The sequence below is a fragment of the Oncorhynchus keta genome, chromosome 28, assembly GCF_023373465.1.
Source record: "Oncorhynchus keta strain PuntledgeMale-10-30-2019 chromosome 28, Oket_V2, whole genome shotgun sequence".
NCBI classification, from domain to species: domain Eukaryota; kingdom Metazoa; phylum Chordata; class Actinopteri; order Salmoniformes; family Salmonidae; genus Oncorhynchus; species Oncorhynchus keta.
The window spans coordinates 58,691,040-58,718,933 of NC_068448.1; the positions used below are offsets into that span (position 1 = coordinate 58,691,040).

Below are 27,894 nucleotides of genomic sequence, written 5' to 3' on the forward strand. Positions count from 1 at the left end.
CGGTTCATATTGAAAGATGTTGTGTGCAACTATGGAATGAGGCACACTAGTATGATTGGCCTCTGGGGGCCTATTGCTATGAAGCTGCATTACTCAACACATCCATAACCGGTGTTAGTGCATATTAATGCTAGCTAATCGCAGGTTATTATTTTTTACGACACTCCTCTCCCAAAAAGTCTACATTTAGGAGAGGCCTTGGGAATCTCCTGATCGGTGCAAACCTAGCCAATTGGCAAACGCCCTTGACAACATGACCCAAAAGACAGGAGCTATCAATCATGTCACTCTAGCTGTCACTCATTTGTGTAACCTAAGCAACTTCTGAAGTGGGTATTTCTGGCTTGTATGCATTTCATGTCATGTTTTATGTACCTTCAACATAGCATGTCATCAACATTGAATTCAATACAATTGCTTAAAACTACATCCTTAATTTCCCCCGTAATTGCCTTGCTTTTATCATTTGTAATCTACACATTACCATGCCCAGAGACAGAACATGGATATTCACATTGAATACATCTATTCTTTGGAATTTACATGCATCTGTTGTATTATCTGTTCTTTGTGTGAGGTCCCTACTGGTTTCCTCCCGTTCCTAAAGAAGCTATAGGGAAGCTTTGCGATGTTTCCCAGAAGCAAGAAGCATGCCAGATGATCAGGGAGAAATTCAACAGTCCCTCGAGACCACACCACGTGGCCAACGCTGCCAGGTGACGTCATCAGCAGATGGCATGGGTACCAGCTCTGGCGGTTGGCATCGGTGTCATTTCTCAAAGAGAGGGAGAGAGAGAGAGAGAGAGAGAGAGAGAGAGAGAGAGAGAGAGAGAGAGAGAGAGAGAGAGAGAGAGAGAGAGAGAGAGAGAGAGAGAGAGAGAGAGAGAGAGAGAGAGAGAGAGAGAGAGAGAGAGAGAGAGAGACAGACAGAGAGAGAGAAAAAAAGACAAGGAGAAGAAGGAGAGTAGGACCACTCTGGTGCTATCTCCCATCGCGATAACAAAAAGGTGCTGGCGCGTAAAGCTACCTGGAAGGCTATTGAGAAGATGTGCACTGTTTGACACAGGATCCAGGTGAGCGAAAACATGCATGTAGACTGAGTGTGGGGAAAAAAAATAATGCAGTGGTGTCATGTTGTGGGATGGAAATTGAATTGAAATCAAAGTATCTAACAAAAGGATAGTTTATAATTGGGGTTTAAAAGGATGCTCAGTTGTATGAATGAATGAATGAATGAATTAATGGTATGGTGTCTAGGCTACTGTCCTTATCATTGGATTATTATCAGTAATAGGCTAATCATGTAAAGATGTATACTAAAGTCATACAGATGCATACCATCTATATGACATAGACCTTTATAGATATATTTCAAGAAAATTGAATGATTTTAGCCTATAATATTCAATTCGGTTGGATGTCAATTTGTCCAGATAAGGCCATGGGTAAAATATAATGCTAAGAATGTTAATAAATGTCTAATGATAAAATCACGGATAACATCGGACTAATCAGCCGTATCTTCCCTCTGTCACGCTGAAGAACGATGTTGACCTTACCGTTTGATGAGCCAGCAATGAGGCCAGGGACCGGGACCCAGTTTGGGGCCAACTTCCCTCTAGACTGCGTGCGCGAGATCAAGGTCAGTAAACAAGAACCTTTCCTAAAAGCAGCCGATACCATCTCCCAGACCCACATCAAAACCACGGAGGATGAGTTAGAGTCGGAGAGGGATGAGGACGAGAGAGAGGAGCTAGGCCAAGAAGACGAGGACGTGGACGGTTTACCAGGAAGGAGGAGAGGCCCACGTAAAAAGAAGATGACCAAGGGGCGCGTGGACAGGGTGAAAATTCGGCGCCAGGAGGCCAACGCGCGCGAGCGGAGCAGGATGCACGGGCTGAACGACGCGCTGGACTGCCTGCGCAAAGTCGTGCCCTGCTACTCCAAGACGCAGAAGCTGTCCAAGATTGAGACTCTCCGACTGGCAAAGAACTACATCTGGGCGCTGTCGGAGATCCTCAGCACCGGCAAGAGACCCGACCTATTGGCATTTGTCCAGGCGCTCTGCAAGGGACTGTCTCAGCCAACCACCAACTTAGTGGCGGGCTGTCTCCAGCTCAATGCCAGAAATGTCATCACGGACCACAACGGAGAGACATCTTTCACTGGTAGGTCCCCATTCGACGCTATGTACCCTGCGCCTTATCACAGTTCCACCGAGCCTGTAGCGTCTTCAGGCCACGGCAGCAGCACCATGGACAGCGCCAAACCTTTCAGACCATTTAGCTCCTACTGCAGTGCCTACGAGTCCTTCTACGAGAGCACGTCCCCAGAATGTTCGAGCCCTCATTTCGACAGTGGTGCTCTGAGCCCTCCAATCAACTTTAACGGGATATTCTCCCTAAAGCACGAGGAGCCAGCGGACTATGGAAAGAGCTGTCATTACGGTATGCGGTACTGCGCGGCGGTGGCGGGTCGCAACTCCCTCGGTCAGAACTCAATGTCACGGGGGTCCTCTGACATCCGGGATATCCATGTCCCCTATGACATCCACCTCCGCAGCCAGTTCTACCCAATGCAGGAGGAACTAAACACGCCCTTTCATAATTGATAAGAGAAAAGTCAAATGTGACCAGCTTATAGTGGAGTAGCCTAATTAGGCTCAAATACAGAACCCACACATGTATTATTGACAACTTGGCCCATTTTGGGCACTTCCCACTGGGCAAACACTGGTTGAATCAACGTTGTTTCCATGTCATTTCAACGAAATTACGTTGAACCAACGTGGATTAGAAGTTGAATTGACGTCTGTGCCCAGAGGGTTGGTTGTGGTGTGGGCCATCTGATGTATAGTCACTTATTCATTGTAATTGAATGTTAATTGTCCTGAGGGTAAATACGTTTTGTAGTGGGATCATTTTAGGGAAAACACACCATGCAGGCAACGGAAACAAACAGAGGTCTGGGAGATTGTCAAATAGCGTTCAGTTAATAGGCCCACTACATCTTCTGTAGGAGTCAAGAAGTAGGATAAGTGACACACATGGATAGGCTATGTTTATTCACAAATTGTTATGCAAGAACATTTTTTTTGGAAATAATTTGTTGATGCCCTTACACATTAAAGTAGTATACCAAACTATACTTATGCTGAATATGCTCTATTCCTAATTGTATTAATCCAAAGGGTAATGTGACATGGTGGAGTTCGGCCTAGTGATGCAACGTCTTAAATAAGACAGCAATAAAAGGCGAAGGGAACTACAGTATGCAATAAAGAACTCCATGCAGTCTGAGACAACTCTATTATGACCCACTAAACGTGCAGGTCAGTAGGGCACCAGTCAACTGGAACAAATGAGCTATTAGAAGACGCTTCAGACAATTCCTATACGTTTTCATTGCCTCAAGTGTTGCATAAATTGTTCCAAGCCAGGCTTGTATTTATTTGTAAGTTATTTAATCTGGATTTATTTATCTAGATATCATTTGTCTATGGATGGTAGACATATGTAAATAAATGTTCACATATTGTGTGTTTTCTACAGTGTCAAACGTTGTGTTAATTATCAAGTGAAATATGAATCGAAGAATGTACAGTTATCCTATTTATAAAATATGAAATACACGTGTCACTGAATAGATGTTTGAAAGGGGGAACATAACCCTTTGTATATATATAACATGTTTAAAATTCATCTGAAAATGACATTGGAATGAATCTCGTTATTCAGGTTATAGCCTATCTCGTTGTTCAAGTTATAGCCTATGCCTTGTGACAAATTAATCAATGTAGGCCTACACACATTTCTGATATTGGAACTGAACACGCTATCTTTCTTATTTCTTGCAACAAATCAATGCACATTTTTGTATATAGTGGGCACATTCGATTTGTTACGGAGGACTATTGTTTACATGTTAATATTTTGTCTATTCATATGCAACTATGGAGAGAATTTTAGTCTACTTTATTTCCTAAATTCTCATCTTAAAAATATTGGCCTATTGGCATAAAGCTTATTTTAGCTCTTTAGAAATTGAATACTTTTATAACAATAATGTTAGGCAAGTTATTAACATCTCTTTATGGAAAATTCTCACGTAATAATTTCGTTTATATGAACAGGCTGCCTTAATTTGAAATGTATATTTGGCACACACCAATTATGTAATTATTGTATTATTCAATGAAGTGTTCGTGGGGGTATAGTGCGCTTCTGTTTTTTTCACCTTCTTTCAAATTTGTATCTGGTAATGGGATTGTTTTATAAACAACATAACGTTGAATAAAATGGAATTAAAGAGCCTCCATTGTTTTCCGTGTTTGCCGAATATAGAAATCAATGCATAAGGTTTTTCAGTGATAATGTGACGTTCAAAGACATTATTGAAGACGAATGACTGATGGCTTTTGTAATAATATTCTATAATATTCTATTTCAGAGCTTATGAAACGAACCTACCTGAATTTATTGTTAGTCACACAATCAATGTAATCATGATATTATGAAGCAATATTTAGTTGCAAATGTAATTGAATTAATTCATTATACTGTCCACACTACCCATTTGATCTTTCGATTATAGGATGGCAACCTCAAATAGCCTATGTCCAAAAATCACACAGAAATTGATACATTTTATTCACCCGAAAATAGTTTGTATTTCTTGGGGCCAGAAAATGTATCTCTACTTAATTAATAACTCAGTTAGAGAAAGACAACATCTAAATGTATGTGTTAGAGAGAGAGAGAGAGAGAGAGAGAGAGAGAGAGAGAGAGAGAGGAGAGAGAGAGAGGGAGAGGTGGGCATGCGTCCATTGTAAGCCTGTGCCATAAATGTCGCCAAGTTGGGCGCTATAACTGCGTGGACTTCAGCCAGATAGCGACAGACTGCAGATCAGAAGCTTGCTGGGAAGCGTCGTAGGCTATAGGTCGCGCTAATCCCCGGGCGAATGTGCATTGTCATCCTGAGAAATTAGTCCGCGGATGCACGAGACCATGCAAATACACGAGACCATGCAAATACACGAGACCATGCAAATACAAAACATGATTTGACAGGTTACCTTCAAAGAGCTCTGTTGAAAATACATGTTCCGTATCCACTCAGATATCATGGATAGGCTAATTGAATTCACTTGCCTTAAAGATCTATGAAACTACAGTAAAACAATGTCCAATCAGTCACAACGTGATCGCTACATTTTAGTTTAGCCTACTTGTGAATGGCGCATTCCCTGATAGTTCTGCTCTGGGGCAAGATGTGTAGTAGGCCTATCGCTGGGTCAAATATTGTAACTTTCAATTGAAAACCAATGCATATTTGAAGATAATTAAGTTTATTAACAAACATTTTCCAAAGAAGAACAATTAAGAACTAATATAGACTAGCTACAAAGGCTGTAAAATGAAATACAGAATATGAGGCATTACCTGCTATTATCTAGTACTAATGAAATACAGAGTACCAGCCATTACCTTCTAATATCTAGTACTAATGAAATACAGAGTACTAGCCATTACCTACTAATATCTAGTACAAATGAAATACAGAGTACCAGCCATTACCTGCTAATATCTAGCACTAATGAAATACAGAGTACTAGCCATTACCTGCTAATATCTAGTACTAATGAAATACAGAGTACCAGCCATTACCTGCTAATATCTAGTACAAATGAAATACAGAGTACTAGCCATTACCTGCTAATATCTAGTACAAATTAAATACAGAGTACCAGCCATTACCTGCTAATATCTAGTACAAATGAAATACAGAGTACCAGCCATTACCTGCTAATATCTAGCACTAATGAAATACAGAGTACCAGCCATTACCTGCTAATATCTAGTACAAATGAAATACAGAGTACTAGCCATTACCTGCTAATATCTAGTACAAATGAAATACAGAGTACCAGCCATTACCTGCTAATATCTAGCACTAATGAAATACAGAGTACCAGCCATTACCTGCTAATATCTAGTACAAATGAAATACAGAGTACTAGCCATTACCTGCTAATATCTAGTACAAATGAAATACAGAGTACCAGCCATTACCTGCTCATATCTAGCACTAATGAAGTACAGAGTACTAGCCATTACCTGCTAATATCTAGTACTAATGAAATACAGAGTACCAGCCATTATCTACTAATATCTAGTACTAATGAAATACAGAGTACCAGCCATTACCTGCTAATATCTAGCACTAATGAAATACAGAGTACCAGCCATTACCTGCTAATATCTAGTACTAATGAAATAGGAACACCTCTGGCTTTTGACAGACTGGTGCAAAAATGATACCTGTGAATTAACAAGTGCTTTTGATGAGCTTGTAATTCTTGGGCTGCATATGTAAGTGTCATATAACCCAGAGTGGTGATATTTCACATGATGAAGAGAGAAAGAGCCTAGCAGACAGCATATGTTCCTATTTCAGGAGACAAAACTGTCTCCTGACAGAGGCCCACAAAGGAGCAGAAAAACCTCAATGTGTACTACATCTATCCAAGCCTTTTTGTCACTTAGTTACTGTATTAACAACTTCAAGATTGATGTGTGTTATGCTATATAAAAGGTGTTATAAGAATGAACTGTAGAATGTGGCTGAGAAAAGCCTACCATATCCGCATCCACTTCACTTTCATTCTTTGCCAATGGAAACTGGGACAGTTTTCACTTATCACATTTTATGGCTGACCTAGGATCTGTAGAAGAGTGGTTTATTGACCTAAAGCCAGCTAACCGATACCAGCCTTTCATCGATGCCCTTAGTACGGACAGCTCTCTGTGTGTGTGTGTGTGTGTGTGTGTGTGTGTGTGTTGGGGGTTAACAGACACCTGAGTACCTCTATAGAGAAACATCCTCCTGAATGAATAGCCTGTTAATAATACCGTCCCTGTAATTACAAGTGAAACATGTTGTGCTCCTGTGATGTTGATTTATCTGTGTGGGGCTCCATGACGGTGGCCCACTCTCCACCTCTACTTCTACTTGGCTCAGAGATGTCCCCCTCTCTTTCTCTCACCCCTCACACACACTCTCTTTCACTCTATCCCCATCTCTCTCTCTCTCTCTCTCTCTCTCTCTCTCTCTCTCTCTCTCTCTCTCTCTCTCTCTCTCTCTCTCTCTCTCTCTCTCTCTTTTTGTCACCGTTCCCACAATTTTGCCACAAGTCCAGGGTCTCAGATGGTGTGCGAGGCAAAATGTCCCCCATTAAATTCCTAATAATCTTTTTGGGTGGGTTGCAGTGGGGGTCTTGGCTAAGAGATTTCTTGTTTTAATTAGAAGGTTTAAGGAGCTAAGCCCTTCAGAAAAGCAGGTCCTCCGAGAGGTGGTGTGTGTATGTGTGTGTTTGTGAGTGTGTGTGTGTGTGTGTGCCCTTGGAGAGGTGGTGGGTGCAGGTGATCCTCCTAACAGAAGTTGCACCACATCGGCAGCCAATAACTCGTTTAAATATTAGATTGGTGTCGGTTTGGCACCCTTCCTGGTCCTGGTCCGTAAAAGAACCCCCCCTATTTCTATACTTGGCACATTCTCACATTTTGTCTTGGCATCAGGGAAATTAAATCAGGGGTTCTTAGGTTCTAATACTACTGAGAGGTAGGCCTAACTAGTAATGTCTGCACATAAAATGGAACAGAATGATACGATAATGCGGTATGGTAGACCTACAATTGTTGTATTGGCTGAAATGTTATGGAATGATCTATATGACATGTTGGGATGTTCGGCATGGTGTATGAAAACAGAAAGCGACAACACCTTTGGTATAAAACAAATATTCTAACTTTAGACTTCTTCAGTATATTATCTGAACTTCTGTATCTGGGGGTGTCACTTTTGTGTGCAACATCCCTTTCAACTGCCAAAAAGTTACAGTTGAAACGAGTTACAGTTGAGTCTAGTGGAATGAGAGAATATAGCCCAACCATTGACCTCATCCATCTACAGGACCATTAGTAGAACTAGAGAACCAGAGATTAAATATGTAAGAACTCTTCCTATCTGGACAAATTGCATGAAGTTTGTCTGCACTAGACACAGGCTAATCAGGGCCACATTAAGAGTCATTTGGAAAGGGGTTGTCAGACACTTAAAGCCATTTATATTATCTGCTAATGCTAAGCACAAAAATGCTAATGAACTAAAGTCCCTGAAGAATGTCATCAGTTTCATTCTGCGCTAATTTAGCACACAAAGACACATCTAGTGCAATATAGGAGTAGACTGCTGCTAGATGCATCTACTTCTGAACAGTATGGTCACTGCATGGTCCAGTGGTTAGGTTAGCTCACTGCATGGTCCAGCGGTTAGGTTAGCTCACTGCATGGTCCAGCGGTTAGATTAGCTCACTGCATGGTCCAGCGGTTAGGTTAGCTCACTGCATGGTCCAGCGGTTAGATTAGCTCACTGCATGGTCCAGCGGTTAGGTTAGCTCACTGCATGGTCCAGCGGTTAGGTTAGCTCACTGCATGGTCCAGCGGTTAGGTTAGCTCACTGCATGGTCCAGCGGTAAGGTTAGCTCACTGCATGGTCCAGCGGTTAGATTAGCTCACTGCATGGTCCAGCGGTTAGGTTAGCTCACTGCATGGTCCAGCGGTTAGATTAGCTCACTGCATGGTCCAGCGGTTAGATTAGCTCACTGCATGGTCCAGCGGTTAGGTTAGCTCACTGCATGGTCCAGCGGTTAGATTAGCTCACTGCATGGTCCAGCGGTTAGATTAGCTCACTGCATGGTCCAGCGGTTAGATTAGCTCACTGCATGGTCCAGCGGTTAGGTTAGCTCACTGAAATGGTCCAAAAGGTTGCTGGCCTAAATCTGCATTGGTGTAACACATTTAACCTTGATTTATCCATCCGTTATCAGAAATCACTGTCCATGCTAGAGCCCTGTTCTATTTCAGCTACAAGGCCAAATATGCAGTTGGAGTTCTACCATTTAATTATGATTTTGTTTTGTCATTCATCTACACAAAATACTCTATAATGTCAAAGTTTTAAAAACATGTTTTTTTTTTTTTTTTTTTACAAACGTTTACCAATCAATACTAATTAAATAGCTAAAATATTGTTGTTGCAAAAGTATTTCACCCTCTTTGTTTAGGCAAGCCTAAATTAGTTCAGGAGTAAAAGTTGGCTTAACAATCCAAATAATAAGTGACATGATTTTTTAATGACTACCCCTTCCTCTGTCCCCCATAGATAAAACATCTCTAAGGTCCCTCAGTCAAACATTGCATTTCAAGAACAGATTCAACTACAAAGACCCGGGAGCTTTTCAACACCTCATAAAGAAGGGCAGTGATTGGTAGATGAGTAACAATAACAAATCAGACATTGCCTATCTCTTTAAGCTTGGTCAAGTTAATAACAATGCTGTGGAGGATGTATTAAACCACCCAGACACAACAAATATACAGTCGTCCTTCTGAACTGAGCTGTAGGACAGGAAGGAAACTGCTCAGGGATGTTACCATGAGACCATTGGTCATTTTAAAACAGCTACAAAGATCAATGGCTGTGATGTTAGAAAACTGAGGATGAATCAACAACATTGAAGTTACTCCACAATAATGACCTAAATGACAGAGTGAAAAGAAGGATACAAATATACATAATCAAAATATTTCAAAACATGTATCCTGTTTGTAACAAGGCACTAAAGTAATACTGCAAGAAAAACACGGCAAAGGAACAAACATGTTGGCCTAAATGCAAAGCCTTATGCCTCCTTATTTTCAAGCGTGGTGGTGGCTGCATCATGGTATGGGTATGTTTGAAATTGGCAAAGACTGGGGAGTTTTTTGGGGTGGGTAAAAATAAACGGGTTAGAGATAAGCACAGGTAAAATCATAGAGGAAATCTTGATTCAGTCTGCTTTCCACCAGACACTCGGGATAAATTTACCTTTCAGCAGGACAATAACCTACAACCTACGCGTCAAGAAAATTCAAATTAAAGGTACACCAAATTTAAAGGGATGGCTTTTAAACAATTTACAGAAAACCCTATTGAATAAAAACTTCACAAGAAATGATGTTGGCCAGCAAGTGGGAGGGTTTTCAGTGGTTCAATTACATTTATTCAGCACATGCAAGGGAACCACGCCAACAAAGCCCATTAAGCACCTGTATACGGTAAGTCTGAATACCATCTACTGACATTTGCGTAGGAAAGGCGTACATTTCCTAAGTCTGAATCGGGCCCGTAGAGACTAACCCATTGCCGAAATTGCCACAGGGAATGGGGGAACAATAGGCAAGGAGCTTGGTGAGAAGGCAACAACTGTTGGCGCAACTATTAGCAAATGGAAGAAGTTCAAGATGACGGTCAATCACCCTCAGTCTGGGGCTCCATGCAAGATCTCACCTCGTGGGGCATCAATGATCATGAGGAAGGTGAGGGATCAGGCCAGAACTACACGGCAGGACCTGGTCAATGACCCGAAGAGAGCTGGGACCACAGTCGCAAAGAAAACCATTAGTAACACACTACGCCGTCATGGATTAAAATCCTGCAGCGCACGCAAGGTCCCCCTGCTCAAGCCAGCGCATGTCCAGGCCCGTCTGAAGTTTGCCAATGACCACCTGGATGATCCAGAGGAGGAATGGGAGAAGGTCATGTGGTCTGATGAGACAAAAATAGAGCTTTTTGGTCTAAACTCCACTCGCCGTGTTTGGAGGAAGAAGAAGGATGAGTACAACCCCAAGGACAACATCCCACCCGTGAAGCATGGAGGTGGAAACATCATTCTTTGGGGATGCTTTTCTGCGAAGGGGATAGGACGACTGCACCATATTGAGGGAAGGATGGATGGGGCCATGTATCGCGAGATCTTGGCCAACAACCTCCTTCCCTCAGTAAGAGCATTGAAGATGGGTCATGGCTGGGTCTTCCAGCATGACAACGACCCGAAACACACAGCCAGGGCAACTAAGGAGTGGCTCTGTAAGAAGCATCTCAAGGTCCTGGAGTGGCCTAGCCAGTCTCCAGACCTGAACCCAATAGAAAATCTTTGGAGGGAGCTGAAAGTCCATATTGCTCAGCGACAGCCCCGAAACCTGAAGGATCTGGAGAAGGTCTGTATGGAGGAGTGGGCCAAAATCCCTGCTGCAGTGTGTGCAAACCTGGTCAAGAACTACAGGAAACGTATGATCTCTGTAATTGCAAACAAAGGTTTCTGTACCAAATAATAAGTTCTGCTTTTCTGATGTATCAAATACTTATGTCATGCAATAAAATGCAAATTAATTACTTAAAAATCATGCAATGTGATTTTCTGGATTTTTGTTTTAGATTCCGTCTCTCACAGTTGAAGTGTACCTATGATAGAAATGACAGACCTCTACATGCTTTATAAGTAGGAAAACCTGCAAAATCGCCAGTGTATCAAATACTTGTTCTCCCCATTGTATATATATATGTATTTTTCATTTGTTTTGGTGGGTTGGGGGCCCCCAGATAGCATATGAAAACGTCATAAGCAATGGCCAAATATGTAGAGTTGCAGAAAATGTGCATTAACGGTCGACTTTGTGCATGATAACCGGTCCAACACCTCTTTCTTAATTTTCAAACAGAAATGGGGTGTCCCTTTGGGGTTCATCAAAGTGTCATTCTGGTTATGAGCACCACAATCGACATAGCTAGTCCATTAGCTAATCTAGCCACTTGTAGCTAGCCAGCAAACTGCTCTAGTATGTGTTGACGCCAAATTGACAGGATTTTTTGGTAGACAGAAGCTTTAGAGATTGGTAAGAAATGGCACTTCTGTAGCCAAATATCTTATTCATCCATTTAGTTTTTGTTTTTAAGCAATACATGACCTGATATGATGGTGTATTGATCAGTTATACAGTTTAAATATGTTATTTTTTCATTTTTGCCCAAAGTCGACCTTTAAAGTAACTGTCCAGTGTTTCCAGATTTCTATGAAATATGACCTATAATTGATTACAATATGAGTGAAATATTTTTCCTTCCAAAAAATGCCAATTAAGTATGTTAAAATGCTGCTTTTCTGTGTTGGAATGGTACTGGCGTACCCCAACAACAGAATGACCGTATACCAGTCATTAAAAATATTAATGTAAGGAGACCAATGATTGGCCAGCACATCCTCCTCCTCTGGAGGATGACATCATCATCTATGAGGAAATAGCAAGCATTTTTGAAATGGCCTGTTAGAGATACAAGTTTGAGGTTTTTGTAGTTTTTTTTCCTCCAGTTTATGCTTTGCCACAAATATGAGTATAGGATGAGTCAACAGCATTATTTGGGTGTGAGTTTACAGAATATGAACTTTTAAAAGTGATATTTTCACAAGACAGTTACCCTAACCCTCCTGCTGTGTTCTGATTGAATTGGACCGATTTACAAGTTTTCTTTCTGAAAAATGTAGTTCATTTAATCTGATTGTCATAAGGTTTCATGACTTTGTCCACACAGGGCATCTGAACACATAAAATACATTTTCATAAAAATGTGGGTGTTTTATTTAACCTTTGTACACCTGTGGTGTTGACGTTTAAAAATGGCCAGTCATTAGAACACACACACACACACACACACACACACACACACACACACACACACACACACACACACACACACACACACACACACACACACACACACACACACACACACACACACACACACACACACACACACACACACACACACACACACACACACACACACACACACACACACACACACACACACACACACACACACACACACACACACACACACACCTCACTCCTCTTCTTGGCTTCCATGGCAAACCCCACGGGAACTTTCCCCCACTGGAACCACACCTGTTGACATTTTCACAAACAATTGCAACATTGTTTCAATAATATATAGAACTTTTCTCGCGGCTCTGGTATATAAAGCTTTTTTGAGGCCTTGCTCACAATTCATTCTGTGGCAGTACAATGACCAAACGATATACTGCATATGAGACTTTGATCATGACGCTGGTGAGGAGGAATGTGTAGAGCAGTAGGAAATTATCTTTGAAACTGCTCAATTTTCTCTCATCCTCATGGCAAAATATGAAATAGCATGAACCTGAGCTATATAAAAAAATGTTTTTCTCTCTGCCACATGGCAAAATGTGTAAAATTGCATGAAATTAGCTTTAAAACTACAAAATCTGCAGAATAGCATTTTAAAACTGCAAATGTTTCTCTCAGCCACATGGCAAAATGTGTTGAAATGCAGGAAGTTAGTTGTTTTCCTAAAACAAATACAGTACCAGTCAAACATTTTGGACACACCTACTCAATCAAGGGTTTTTCTTTATTTTTACTATTGTACATTGTAGAATAATAGTCAAAACTATGAAATAACACATATGGAATCACGTAGTAACCAAACATTTTTAAAGAAATCTAAATATATTTTACATTTGAGATTCCTTGATGACAGCTTTGCCTACTCTTGGCATTCTCTCAACCAGCTTCATGAGGTAGTCACCAGGATTGCATTTCAATTAACAGGTGTGCCTTGTTAAAAGTGAATTTATGTCATTTATTTTCTTCTTAATACATTTGAGTCAATCAGTTGTGCTGTGACAAGTTAGGGGTGGTACACAGAAGAAAGCCCTATTTGGTAAAAGACCAAATCCATATTATGGTAAGAACAACTCAAATAAGCAAAGAGAAAAGAGAAAATACCATCATTACTTTAATTTGTAAGTCGCTCTGGATAAGAGCGTCTGCTAAATGACTTAAATGTAAATGTAAATGTAAGACATGAAGGTCATTCAATCCGGAAAATGTCAAGAACTTTGAAAGTTTCTTCAAGACCCAGAGTTACCTCTGCTGCAGAGGATAAGTTCATTAGAGTTACCAGCTTCAGAAATTGCAGCCCAAATAAATGCGCCACAGAGTTCAACATCAACTGTTCAGAGGAGAATGCATGAATCAGGCCTTCATGGTCAAATTACTGCAAAGAAACCACTACTAAAGGACACCAATAATAATAAGAGACTTGCTTGAGCCAAGAAACATGAGCAATGGACATTTGACAGGTAGAAATCTGTCCTTTGGTCTGATGAGTCCAAATTTGACATTTATGGTTTCAACCGCTGTGTCTTTGTGAGACACAGAGTAGGTGAACGGATGATCTCTGCATGTGTGGTTCCCACCGTGAAGCATAGAGGAGGAGGTGTGATGGTGTGGGGATGCTTTGCTAGTGACACTATCTGTGATTTATTTAGAATTTAAGGCACATTTAACCAGCATGGCTACTACAGCATTCTGCAGTGATATACCATCCCATCTGGTTTGCACTTAGTGGGACTATCATTCGTTTTTCAATAGGACAATGACACAACACACCTCAATGCTGTGTAAGGGCTATTTAACCAAGAATGAGAGGAATGGAGTGCTGCATCAGATGACCTGGCCTCCACTATCACCCGAGCTCAACCCAATTGAGATGGTTTGGGATGAGTTGGACCGCAGAGTGAAGGAAAAGCATCCAACAAGTGCTCATCATATGTGGGAACTCCTTCAAGACTGTTGGAAAAGCATTCCAGGTGAAGCTGGTTGAGAGAATGCCAAGAGTGTGAAAAGCTGTCCTCAAGGCAAAGGGTGGCTACTTTGAAGAATATAAAACATATTTTGATTTGTTTAACACTTGTTTTGGTTACTACATGATTCCATATGTTTAATTGAATAGTTTTGATGTCTTCACTATTATTGTACAATGTAGAAAATTGTCAAATTAAAGAAAAACCCTTGAATGTAGGTATGGCCAAACTTTTTACTGGTACTGTATGTTGGAAGACACATTTCATTTGAAGGCATTCAACTGACTAGGTATCCCCCTTTCATTTCCTTTCCTTTTACCTAAAAACAGATTTTGGGGGGTTGGGGGGCCTTCTACTTATCATTACACTTATACTGTGTTTTCCTCCATATACCTCCATATACCCCACCAAATATCCCTCAAGAGAGGCATAATGAGTCATGTCAAACTGTGTAGAATTGCAGGAAAAAATGTCTGGGGGAGGACCCCCGGGCCCCACGTCTACTCTTTGTCCCCCCTCCCAAATGTCTACACCACATTTTCGCCCTTGGACTATCTCAAAAAGACTCACAGCTGTAATTGTTGCCAACGTTTTTTCTAGCATGTGGATACTTATCTATTCAAAGTATATTAGCTTAGACTTTTTCTTTATTTTTTAAGAAGTACAGAGTATTATTTGCAGATGTTTGTATCCCACTTTGTAACATAATACAATTTATTGAAATCCAAAGGGGTTGAATATGTATGATACCCAAAATAGAACAAATTTGAAGGCTATACAGAACCTTTTGGTTGTTCCTAGATATAGAACAGTAGCTTTTGGCATTTCTAGAGACCTGCTACAGATCAACTGAACAATACTATATGTGTTGTTGTTCAAATTAGACTGATAGTAAGTAGTATTATCCATCTCAGTTGTAAACTAACTACTTGATTTGAGCTTTGCTTATTGTCAAGGAACAAATAGTCACCAGGTTGTGTTCTCCCTATTCTCTCTCTTCTCACACAGTGTTGGCTGATTTGCAGGAGTTGTTGCCTGCACATATGTTGCACATTTCTGCATGTGCACATGTGTGGGTGGTTGTGAAGGGGGTGGTGGTACCTTGTAAGATATAGCGCTGAATTTTTATATCTTGTTTTTCATAAGCATCTAATTGCAAGAGCCAACCTGTGAAAAAAAAAAAAACACCACATTGGGTCTAAACATATTCCTCCTCCAATGCAACATACAGTGCACAACCACAACTACCCTGACTATATATAGTCATCTATAGGGGATGCTAGCCTGCGATGGACCATGGTACTCTCCTTCTGGCGTGGTGCCATCTCCCTCCTTCACTATACCATGCCCTCCTGGGGGACCCACTACTATCCCAGGATTCCACTGGTGTACATGCCTCACTGCTGCTGCCTTGTCTGCCCCACCATGGAGGCATAAGGGAGGGGGAGGAGGTGTGTGTTTGCGCATGTGTGTGCATGCATGCGTGCGTGCGTGCGTGCATGTGTGTGTGTGTGTGTGTGTGTGTGTGTGTAGGGAAGGCCTGAGGAAACAAAGAGGGGGAGGGTGGAGGGGTCCGCAGTCTGTACATGATGGGTGGAGGAGTGGAGGGTGGGGGGGGAGGAAGAATAATAGGGTTGTCGTTTGGTCGTGGTCCAACAAAATGTCATGCTAGTCAATGTATCACCAGTGGAGGCACAGACAGAGGCACTAGAGGCAGACACACACACACACACACAGAGGCAGAGCCTCCGACAGCCTCTGCAGGCCCAGACACCACCCATCTGGGAAAGACAGGAGCACAAAGACTGCAATAGGCTAAACATGTTCACCAAAAATGATCTTAAAGTCCATAGTCTACAGAATGTGAACTGTTCACCAATCGACAGAGGATTGAGGTTCCTTCACGTAGGAAACAAAGGAAGGACTTCTGTAGAAACATTTACAATTCTAAAAGAAAATGTAACGTCAAGGAATTCTGTTATAATTATGAAATGTACTGTGTACGACAGACAGAGTTACATGTTTGGGCCATTGCTAATCATTCTTATAAAACAATGGTAACAATGGCAGAATGTAATTAAAGCACCATGGGTGATTTCCTTGTTCACTATGTGTATATGTGGTTTATATCAGGTTTATCTTTAACTCCAATGTCAGAGAAAGGTTTTTTTGTGTTAATTAATTTTGGCACAAACTTAAAGTCATTTCCTCCAATTATTTCCTCATGTCCAAAGACACAGTGTCGTATTATTGTGGAAATGAAACAAACACACACCACCCATCACTCCCGGGCAACAAATCCATTCTCCTCTCAACCCATTTTTTGTTGTTGTTGATTCCATTAAAGTGGTCTTTTTAAAGAGAAAATAAATTACAAAAAAAAAAAGGATGAATAAAAAAAGTGTGAGCGATAAACATGCAGGCAGGTGTTGACGATGCAAATGAAACAGAGGACAGATGGTTAGCGGCTTCATCACTCACTCAGAGGAAGGAGGATAATAAATAGAGGTAATCAAATTCCCTCAGTGGGTTTGGGACTTTCTTCAGAACTTTCCTGTCTGTGCCACCATCAAACAGGCACCGTGTGGCACAGCTCTGGAGGATAGCCTAAACGGAATGATGGCCTAAACTTCTGAGAGGCTTTTGAGAGTTTTTCTACTGATGCCATTTTGCTCTCCCGCATCGCCTGGAAATGTGCCAACCTCAAAAACTTCAAGTTTTTTGTTTTGAAATCATAGTAAAAAAGAGGGGTTCTGGGTGTGTGTGGTTGCCGAAGGGTCTCAGAGAGGAGCAGACATATAGATATGGTTATGGTGTGGTATTGTGCTTGATTACAAACATCAAGCTCAAAAACAAAAGCACTCACATGCACATACACAGTTACATAGTATTGTGTGACCATTAGGCAATACAAAAACACAGAAAAGGCCTTCAGTATGTCAATACATATGTAGACGTCATTGAAGGTGTCACAGAAATTTGTATAGTCATAAATACACACACACACCCCCTCCCCAAACACACACACACACACACACACACACACACACACACACACACACACACACACACACACACACACACACACACACACACACACACACACACACACACACACACACACACACATACATACATACATACATACATACATACATACATACATACATCACACACGCACGCACGCACGCACGCACGCACGCACACACACACACGCACGCACACACACACACACACACACACACACACACACACACACACACACACACACACACACACACACACACACACACACACACACACACACACACACACACACACACACACACACACACACACACGTGTGGGGGGCGTTGCAGCCATGGAGCTGCTTGATTGCAGGAATGCTGCCTGGTATCCTCGGGCACCACACGTGCCAAGCTGCCAGTCTGTGCCGTCACACCTTGCTACCTTTTAAGATTGCCCTGCAGAGACGGCGGGGGGGAATGCCAGCCTCTACCCGCCGCAGTCTGGAGGCCCTAGAGAACCATGAGTCAGGGACCGTTGCCAACATTATACCCAGGAGAGCAGCTGAGGCAGGGGGACTAGGGGAGCTACAGCCTCCTGTCCCGCACCCCAGGACCAGGCACCACACAGCGGGCCCAGATAGTAGCAGAGACATTCTCTGGATGAATCTCCCATTACACTATACATCAAGATAGATTTCACTAGTGAATCTATAACATGTGTGACATACATATCTACAACATCTATACATCAGTCTGAGGCTGTGGATGATCCATTAAGAGAAGTGTGCAGTATGTGTGAGTACGACACTTTTTTTTGGTCTCATCTTCGTCTACAAATGGCGTCGGATGGCAGAATGTAAATTAGATGGTTATTACGGCAGTGTTCATCAAGCCAGGCTGGAGAGACTTCAATAGCTTGATGAATATGCATGCAAATTTGTTAATTAAGTTAATTATTCTGCTGAAAATTCATTTGTCTTCCAAGGACTTCTCCTGCAATGATTCGAACATGTTTCTGTCATTAGTCATGCACCATGCTATTTAAAATCACTTTGGTCCACTTTTTAAAAGTTTGACAGGGCCAAAAAAGACAGAGGGGGAAGTGTAAGACCAAAAAAAAGAGGGTGAGCGATAGAACGATAAAGGAGGGATGGAATCTGTTTTTAGCAACTGAAATATTTTTGGACTGCTCCAAGGGAAGGGGCTGACTGGACGACAGTAAAGATGGCAGAGCAGAACAGAGCTTAAATACATTGGGTGAAACGTTTACCACTAAAGTACAAACCCATTGACCACCCAAACCCCTTCATATCAGAGATGTTTTAGTTCCCTACATTTAATGAGTCTTTTTCTGTATAAGACATTAAGTGTAGCTGGGAGTTCAATAACAAAATAGAGAGGTATTTTGTTGAGCTTTAATGTATTAGTTACAAGTTGGTGTTCACAATATATCAATACAGCTATTCGTGGGGGAGCCTTCTTCTTCCAGGCTTTTTGTTATTTTGGTTAGGCTTTGTTGTGTACATTTTTAGGGATTCTCCCAGTGGGGAATGACTTCGCCTTAGGTGGCAGCTGTCCACTGTTATGTGGTGCTGAAGTTCTTCATTCTGAAGCCGTCGATGTCAAGGCTTACCTACATGAAGTTTATTATGACTCAACATAGTTTGTGTAAGACTATCCTCAAACAAAACTTGATCGGTTGTTTTTGTTGTTGTTGTGGGCTTCCTGTCAGCATATAGACCTTACTCAAGAAGTGTAAGGAAGAAAGCTCACGAAGTAGAACGACCCCCGCTGAGCGCCGCTTCCGCAGTGACAGGTGTTTGAGAGAGAATACCGCGTGTTTGAACGTTGTGTAACTCCCACCGTTGGAGGGACATCTGAAAACCACACCTCACAGCTGCCACAACAAGTGGACTAAGGTAATAATGCCAAACGGTGTTTCTTCTTCCTAATTTCAGATTCAGGCAGCCTACATTTTCTGTCGAGAGAGAGAGAGTGATAGGTCAGTTTGCCTAATGTACATACACACAAAATATTCTTCACAGGCCTACTTTACTTCTCATCTCTTAAATGGAATGCTCAGAGGAACATATTGCAACATAACCGAACCCAACCATTCTCTGGCAGCGACCGCAGCAGTGTTCACGGGCCAATGAAAACACCTAGTCCCCTGTCTCCACTTTTAATTGGGGATCTTTAGTGCTATTAGCTGCAGAGGCTGCTTGCCTGCATTGGCTCCCTCAGTAGTGTCACTACCACTGTGTCTCTACTGACTATCACTTTATGTGTCTTGGCACAGCTCCTCAAGTGGGCGCGCACACACATTATCCATTCTGTGCTGTAACACACACACACACACACACTTGGGGAATACTGTTTAATCAATGATGTAAAAAAAAATATTAATTTATTTGTTCAATCATTCATTTGTGGTACATATGGAAATATAAGGTATAAACGTATATGATAAAAGGCAACATCATCCATTAACAGGTGAAAATGCTTTAGAGGAAGTTGTCTCCTACAAATAAAAATGTGTGAGATGGCCTCCCAATGATTCCCCTGACTGCTAATGCTTATCAATTAAACATCGCCATCTGGTGGGAGCAAGAGACATGACAAGTAAATAAATTCAACTAGACAGGAGTTGTTTGACTCAGAGCCAAATGCAAACCACTGGTACTGAACCTGAACCAGCACGTATCCAGTAATACCATGAGATTTATTTTCGCCAGATGTGTTCTGCTGAGAGTTCTCTTTCTCAACATTGCACGTTATACCCATAAATAATGATAAACTTTAAATCAGCCAGCCTGGCACAGAACATGCACAGTAACAGGTCTAAGTGTGTGTAAGGAGCTACATTCTTAGCATGTACATATAGCTACGTAATATAGCTTTGGTGTCCATTTGATGTTGCACATACAGTGAATTTGCATCTATAAGCTGACGTCATTGGATTTAGCCAAGTTGTCAACAATCTCACTACCTTCAAACTAGTGAATAGTCTTACTGAATACTGAATGATGGATGGCTTAGGTTATAGTTTAGCAAAACTCCATGCAAACAATAGAACAAACATCATAATGTCCAAACAATAGAACATAGCACATAACACTAGCTGACACATCCACACTGAGTGTTTGTCAGCCTGATAGCATTCTGTTGGTTACCTGAACAGCTGTTATGATCACAGGGTTACACAGCCACAATCCAGATGTGAGGAGTATCAATTACAGATGCACCTGAGTCTGGTGATTGCATAAATTATTAAGTACAATATTGATGTCTAGAGCCGGTAGTCTCCTCAAGGGAGCAGGATTTAGGTAATATGAACTTTATCAAAGGCCCACTAGGCTTAAGTGGTTTTACTGTCTGTCTGTGAAATAAAATGCATTACTACAAAGATGATAATGTGGAATAGCTACAGGACTCATTTGCAACACACATTTGATGACGCTTCTGATAAACAGCATCACAGACTAATTGCTTGAACAGACAGATGGTATAGGCTTAAGATTTTAGAGAATAACCCCAGGGGCTACAAAATAAATGCACAGATGTGCAATAACCAAACACATAAAGAAATATTGGATGAAAGGAGAGGAATGAAATAAAGAGGAAATAGAAACGTATGGGCTGTTTTCTTTTGTTTTCTCACTTCTGTCTCTCTGGCATCTTTTGATGCCAACTTACTAAAGGACCAATCCAGGCTAAGGTAAGAGGTGACATAAACTTTCCCTTACCCCCTCTGGTGGTCACAGCCTATACATATAGTTGGGATGAGCATGACGACTTAGCCTGAGAAACTGATTTACAGGACATCTAACAGCAGGAGTTGAAAATGTTTTTTTTTTCTCTAGTCTGGCACAACATTTTGAGGTAGTAATACACAAACAAATCATCGTAGGTTTGATCTTTTTCAGTGCACATGCTTTTGATTAATTATACTTTTTGTTGATAACCCTGATCATGTGTAGGCTTATGCATCTGCAATGAAATGGACTGAAATGCGTGAAATGTTCAGGAGGCAAGGAATGTGATATTAGGAGGGAGTGTTCAAATCAATCAAGTAAAAAAACAAAAAAAATCTGCATTTGCCTCTAGCAAATATCCGACAAAACACTAGATGCTATTGACTGCCAAATCTAGTACCCAATAATTGTGTTGTTTTACATGTGGTTGACACCTCTACCAAATGCATATATGCATATGCATTAGCATTCAGCACGTTTTTGTCTGAAATATCTCAACACAATCTCAATTATAATTGCTGTTAAATGCAAGTTTAATTCAATCGCTTACAATAAAAAGGCAACATTCAATTGAGGCATCTTGCATTCTGACATAAATGTTGTTGTCATTAATAGTACGTATGGAAGAGAGAGGGAGAGAACAAGTGCCTGGTGAGGACTATAAGACATCCATCATTAACTTTGCCCATTTCTCTGTCGTCTTCTAGGGTGAATTAATAGAGTGTCACAGGGAGGACGGTGGGTTGCCTGAGGCTCCGAGGCAACACTCCCTCCACCGTCTGTTCCTGCTGCTGCGTTCTCACAACTCAACTGATGACGATTATTAGCTCACTGACTAGTCTCTTCTCACAGGCACTGTGCAGGATGCCCCGAGTCTGACGAGAGAGACGACTCACAGACAGTCTGAAAGGAGTGAATCTCACCCTGACTTAACTGTCTGGCAGGCACAACAAGTCGACAGACACCACAGCTGGTGGTGGTTAAGAGACAATGGAATTCCAAAATAGCTACTGATGGGAAGTGTCTTCTGATAGAGTACCCCTAAAAAAAGAGTTAAAGTATATACTTTCTGGATGTTCCTCGGTATATATGTCATTGAGCCACTGTCTCTGTTATCAGAAAGTAGACATAAAACCCCTGTTGTAAAGTATAGAGAGGAACCTACACTATGCTTGTCTGTTAATGAGGAGATGGCGTTTGTGGAAAAATAAATACTCTCTTGTAGTAAATTTCAAAGGAGTGGACAAATGTCCTTTAGAATTTTCTGTATTTAAAGTAAGCCTCCGCTTCAAATTTGCACAAAACAACATCTCATAGGTGCACTAGAGTGAAGTCTAGCCAGCATCACAGTCAGCCTGAATCTCTTCCTCTCATGGTCTGGCTGGCAGGCAGGATTCATTCCCTACCACAGCCCCCCCACACACGCCTCCTCTAACCTGTTTAAGAGGATTATGGGCATGTTTTGACCCTGTAGGACGGTCAGGAGACTGGCTGTGGATGAGACCAGAAGTAACCCGATTAAAGGCTAGAGCTCCAGAATGGAGGCCAATGCACAGTATGACAGAGCCAGAGGTGAACCAAAATGAAACACAACATCTATATTTTAAGTGAGAAGTTACGCTGGTCCGAAGCCAAAAAATAAAGGAAATTCACATGAGAAACAGAAGGGACAATTTCACCCAGGCACTATCAAGGTTTTCCAGCACAGAGCTTTGACCTAGGACTCGTGTTGGGCTACTACTGTGCTGACAAACAAACATGGCAAATTCAAACAATGTATTGTGCAATTACATTTGTCATTAGAAGATATTATCATTGGGTCATATACAGTATGCTCATAACAAGTCACACGGTCAATTGTAGATATGAGAGGAAATAGGGCTAATGCAACTCAAACATAGATTGTAACCTGATTGTATTATAGTATTAAGGTTAATATAGAGAACATGCTATTAAAAACTGTTCAGGGTCATTGATATAAATTAAATGAATAAAAGGGAAATACAAAGTATTTTGTCATGCAAGGAAGGAAGGATTTGTTACATATATAGGGCATGGTTTTCCATATCAAATATACATAAAACAAACTGCACTTACTGCATTTTTACAACAAAAAACATTTAGCAACAAATCTCTGAGATCCATAATTAGACTATAATAAAACACATTATATTGAATTGTAGTCTGTAGTAACAAAATGACACATTCTAACAGCCCTATTCTCTAATAGGGAATAGGTTGCCAAGATGTTACATTTATAGTTTGACAAGAAAAAGAGGGCATAATTGATAGACCGTTCAATCGGTAATTACACGTGACCATACTTTCTCCATAAATTGCATGCAGCATAGCCTGGCTATAGCTCACCGGAGTCTTTGGCATCAAGCTAACTAACTTCATAATGTGATTTCACTGACAGAATTGAGATTAGGCACTAGAGATTAAGATGAGAAAGGTGATCAAATGCCCTGGGATTTTATCCTGTAATCCTGAACGTCAGACATCAAACCCCCAAAAAAAAAAGGTAGCCTGATAACCCAAAATAAACTGCTCACATTCTGTTGTGAAGTAAAACAAAAGGCAAACATAACATTTCAGTTTGGTTCCAAGCTATGACCAATTCCAATAGTATCAAAGTATGCTAGTGATTTGTCTTGAACAACTACCAAGTAACAAGTGATGGGTCGTTCGTAAACGACCGGCTTTTTGGTGAATCACATTTGTGAAAAAGCCATTCATTTGGCATACTGTTGCTACTGCTTTTAGAGTTACAGACAATTATCTGCAGATAAATTATATAAACATCCTCTGAAGATTGTAATTCCTCACTGCAGGAGCAACAGTGAGGAGACATTTTCAGGTCCACACACATTATGCAACTTTGTAGATTAGCCATTTTATCAGTTTGAGTTAGTTTTAAGCGCTACTGAACAAAGAGCCATTTGGGAGCCAATTGAAATGCTCTTTTAGATGAACAGAGCCAAATAAGCAGGCTCACTGAAAAGACCTGAAACGCCAATCACTACCACTAACTTCCCATCACCAAATCGATACAACTTGGTCCCTATTCAGATGATCACCTGTGCATAGTTCTCCATCTTGGGAGAGTGATAGTTTAGATACGTATTTTCTTTGAGGCAAAAAAACACAATCATCTCCCTCATATCATACAGTTTAAACGGATTACATTTTTTGGCCAAATATGAACGCAATGCACTTGTTAGGTTTGTCCATGGAAGAGACATCAGGGAGGCATCGATTGAGTCACTCACTTTTCCTTTGCTTGTTCGTACACCGAACACAGAATCTGATTACCCTGTGGCTCTAGCTCCGTGTGGGATTTGTAGAAATTAACAGTGCAGCTAGGGCCCTTCTGTTCTGCTGCAGACTCCCCAATATAGGCTGGTTAACGCTGCAGTGTTTAATCTGGTTTAACCAGGGTATCCAGAAAAAGCAGACAACACATCAAGCTCTGACTAATAACATGACCAAGAGTATCCATCCATTACTCTACAGCTGTGCAGAAGGTCTGATAATCTAGGATATTGCATAGATGACAGGAAGTGGCTCAGTGGAATTTTGTACCTCTGATAAGACCGCTTCCTGACAGCACCATTTTACATGCAGATGTTTCACTGGGCAGTGATGTTAAGAAAAACATCAGCCAGGTTACAGTCCAACACTGGACTCCTGTCAGACCCAATACCCATCTGTTACAGGGCACAATGGGCAAACACTGCATGCTTGGGTGTGCTGAAGGTAATGTTGCATACATACAGGACATTGGGAGTTCATTTACATTTTCAACAATTGTACATGTTTCTATAATCAGATCAGAGATGGAGGATAAGGTGTGAATAAGAGGCGAGATTGTGTTATGCGCTTTAAAAAATGTGACATTGTGTTTTTATTGCCTCAGAGTTTTACATCAGACATGCGGCTGAACTTTATTGGTCAATACATAACAGAAAAGTCTAAAAGCTGATGAGGTCCTGGTCTTGAAGCAACAGCATTACTTTAAAATCCGTGGACCTTCAACTGCTCCTCCCTGACAATGCCGATCTGGGGGGGGTAGACAAATTAGGCAACACAGTAACAGTAAGACCACAGGACACACTAACAATACAAACAACAGCCAGTAGGTTACAGTCGATGTGACTACAGAGCCAAGAGTATGTGGGGAAAAAAGCCAATATTAGTAGTTTTCAAACATCATGGTAAAAACATCTATACATGACCGAGTTTCACAAACAGATTTTACGATACTTCCAGATGATTTGGACAATGATACACGAAAAATTGTAATTTCGGTCCTATGACTTGAGTGGGATTTGTGTCACAAATGCTAAAACTTTAGCAGGTGGAAACAGTGCCAGGGAAAATAAACCAAATCTTGGATTGCTGTCATACCTTGTCCGTAGACTGCTTACAGGGTAAGAAAACCAATTAATGATTTTATCATTTGAGTGAATTACCCCTTTAAGGATTCCAGCATTAAGTTTCTGTACCACTGACAACCCTGTTTTTTTAAGAGGCTACCAGATTATTTCTAGGTGAAGTTCTACCTCAGAATCAAAACATTGTCACAACTTTGATAATGCTCAACTACAGTTTGGTTTTTCTATTGGTTTTCTGTTAAGTATTCATTTTAGACTATGCTTAAGTACTATAGAGTATGTGTGTGACCAAGTTGTGTGAAATGCAGCAAAGTATCTAACATCTGATTACTTGAAGGCATTTACTTTTCCAGAGAGACTTACAATCAGTGCATTCAACAAGTGTAGGTAAAACAACCACACATCTGAAAGAAGCTTACCTCCATGAGGAACTGGCAGATGTTTTTTCTCTGGTCTCCCTGCAGCTGGATGACCTCACCGTACTCAGGGTGTTCAATCACAGTACCATTGCAGGCAAATTTCTGTCAGGCAGAGACAACCCCAGTAAATCACATGATTAGCTTTGTGTAAATTAGCTGACACTGGCATGAAAAGTTGAAATAGTAAATACACACAGTCTTAGGTATTCGTTTTGTAACACATTCCAATTAGAGACATCTGAAAACATGACTAGTTAAATAATAGAAGACACAAGAAGAGGTTGAGAGGGGCATGTGGCCAAGTAACCTTCCCATTAGCATTCAGTGCAGGACAAGCCCAAAGCCCCTTTCAAGCACTAGCTAGCTACATCCTCGTGTGTGTGTGTGTGTGGGGACCCCAGTAAATTCCCCAGTGATAATAAACGGACCTATTGATGCTGCAAATAGATTTCCCACTCTGCAAAGGGTAATAGCCATAGGCTAAAGCGGTTCAGCATCATGCACTTTGAGTGTTGCTTGTCATCACAAATGGATGTAAACAAAAAGTCCTGAAGCTAATCCCTGCCTACACATACCTCAATACTCCAGTATCTCTGCACATTTGGTACTGACAGTGTATATAGCTTCCTCGTTTGTTTTCTTAGACTTTAATGTTGAATATTTCACTAGGCTAGGGCTTGCAAGTTAAGGTTCTTGTACATAAAAAAATACAACTTGAATACGTCTAGACCGCATCACCTTCTTGAAGGCCTTCACAAGCTTCTTCTTGTCGTAATCGGCCGCGATCCCTTGAACAGTGGTTAGGGTCTTGCGTCCGTTTCGTTGCTGTATCCTTATGTGGATTTTATCTTCTGTCCCCGCCGGGAGTAAATCGTCACCCTTGGTTGCATCAGCAAAGGGATCTGAAAAGCGAAGGGGGGGGATCCTACGCGTTTATTTAGCTACTCATGGAAGGCTAAATTCGGTGGCGGGTGTCATATCAAATATGCACTGTTAATAGCTCTAAACATTTTTTTTTACCTAGAAATACCACTCTCGTCCTGGCTGGCTACTGTAATCTATTAGATGGTTAGCTAGCTTGGATTCAACGTTCACTAGGTGACTTGTCGTCTTGCCCCGTTTAGACACCCAACACGATAGAAGCTTAAACATGGATAACATCCCTAACCAACGTTAACGCGTAAGTTAATGACAGACCTTAGCTAACAGTTCAGCAGTTGCCATGGGAATTTGGCCAGCTAACGTTAGCGCCAGCTTTTAACTATACAACTAGCTTACAATAATTTAGCCGGGCCATCGTATTTCATTAAGCTGTTTTTCAAAACAGCCGTGGCTAAATTGTACCATGAAGTCAAGAATGGTCTAATGTACATTTGCTAACGTTACTTGCTACTGTCAATTAACGTTAGCCTTTCTAGCTGGCTAGAATTTGCGCTTTAACTTACCAAAAGATTGGAGGTTCTGAATAGAGGACATGCGATATTAGGACGATAACTTTGTGGAGATGAAATATCTCGACGATGTAATGCCGTGCCTATTTATACGAGTATTATTTAACAAAGTAGCTCAAATAAAAAGGACAAAAACAACCTCAGCGCACGCCTCGTATCCTTGACAAAATGGCTTCGAACAAAAAAAGTATTCGAATCCGTTAGCTTTTGTTCGACTTCATCGTTGGTGCTAGCAAGACATCCACCACAATGAATCTTTGGACTCAATACTGCCATCCACCTTGGAGGGACGTTGCCT

General features: G+C 41.2%; 2 protein-coding genes across 2 annotated transcripts; one reads left to right on the forward strand and one right to left on the reverse strand.

Moving 5' to 3' along the window:
- The first annotated feature begins 791 nt into the window (after nt 1-791).
- neurod6a (neuronal differentiation 6a) lies at nt 792-4,315 on the forward strand. Its single transcript, XM_035739749.2, has 2 exons — nt 792-1,073; nt 1,543-4,315. The coding sequence occupies exon 2, from the start codon at nt 1,547-1,549 to the stop codon at nt 2,609-2,611; it is 1,065 nt and encodes a 354-aa protein (XP_035595642.1). The 5' UTR covers nt 792-1,073; nt 1,543-1,546; the 3' UTR covers nt 2,612-4,315.
- Nucleotides 4,316-23,090: 18,775 nt separating this feature from the next.
- Nucleotides 23,091-27,805, reverse strand: eif1b (eukaryotic translation initiation factor 1B). Its single transcript, XM_035741671.2, has 4 exons — nt 27,591-27,805; nt 26,884-27,047; nt 26,146-26,247; nt 23,091-25,391 (listed from the first exon to the last, which is right to left on the reverse strand). Exons 1-4 carry the CDS (start codon nt 27,619-27,621, stop codon nt 25,347-25,349), a joined length of 342 nt encoding a protein of 113 aa, XP_035597564.1. The 5' UTR covers nt 27,622-27,805; the 3' UTR covers nt 23,091-25,346.
- Between the last annotated feature and the right edge of the window lie 89 nt (nt 27,806-27,894).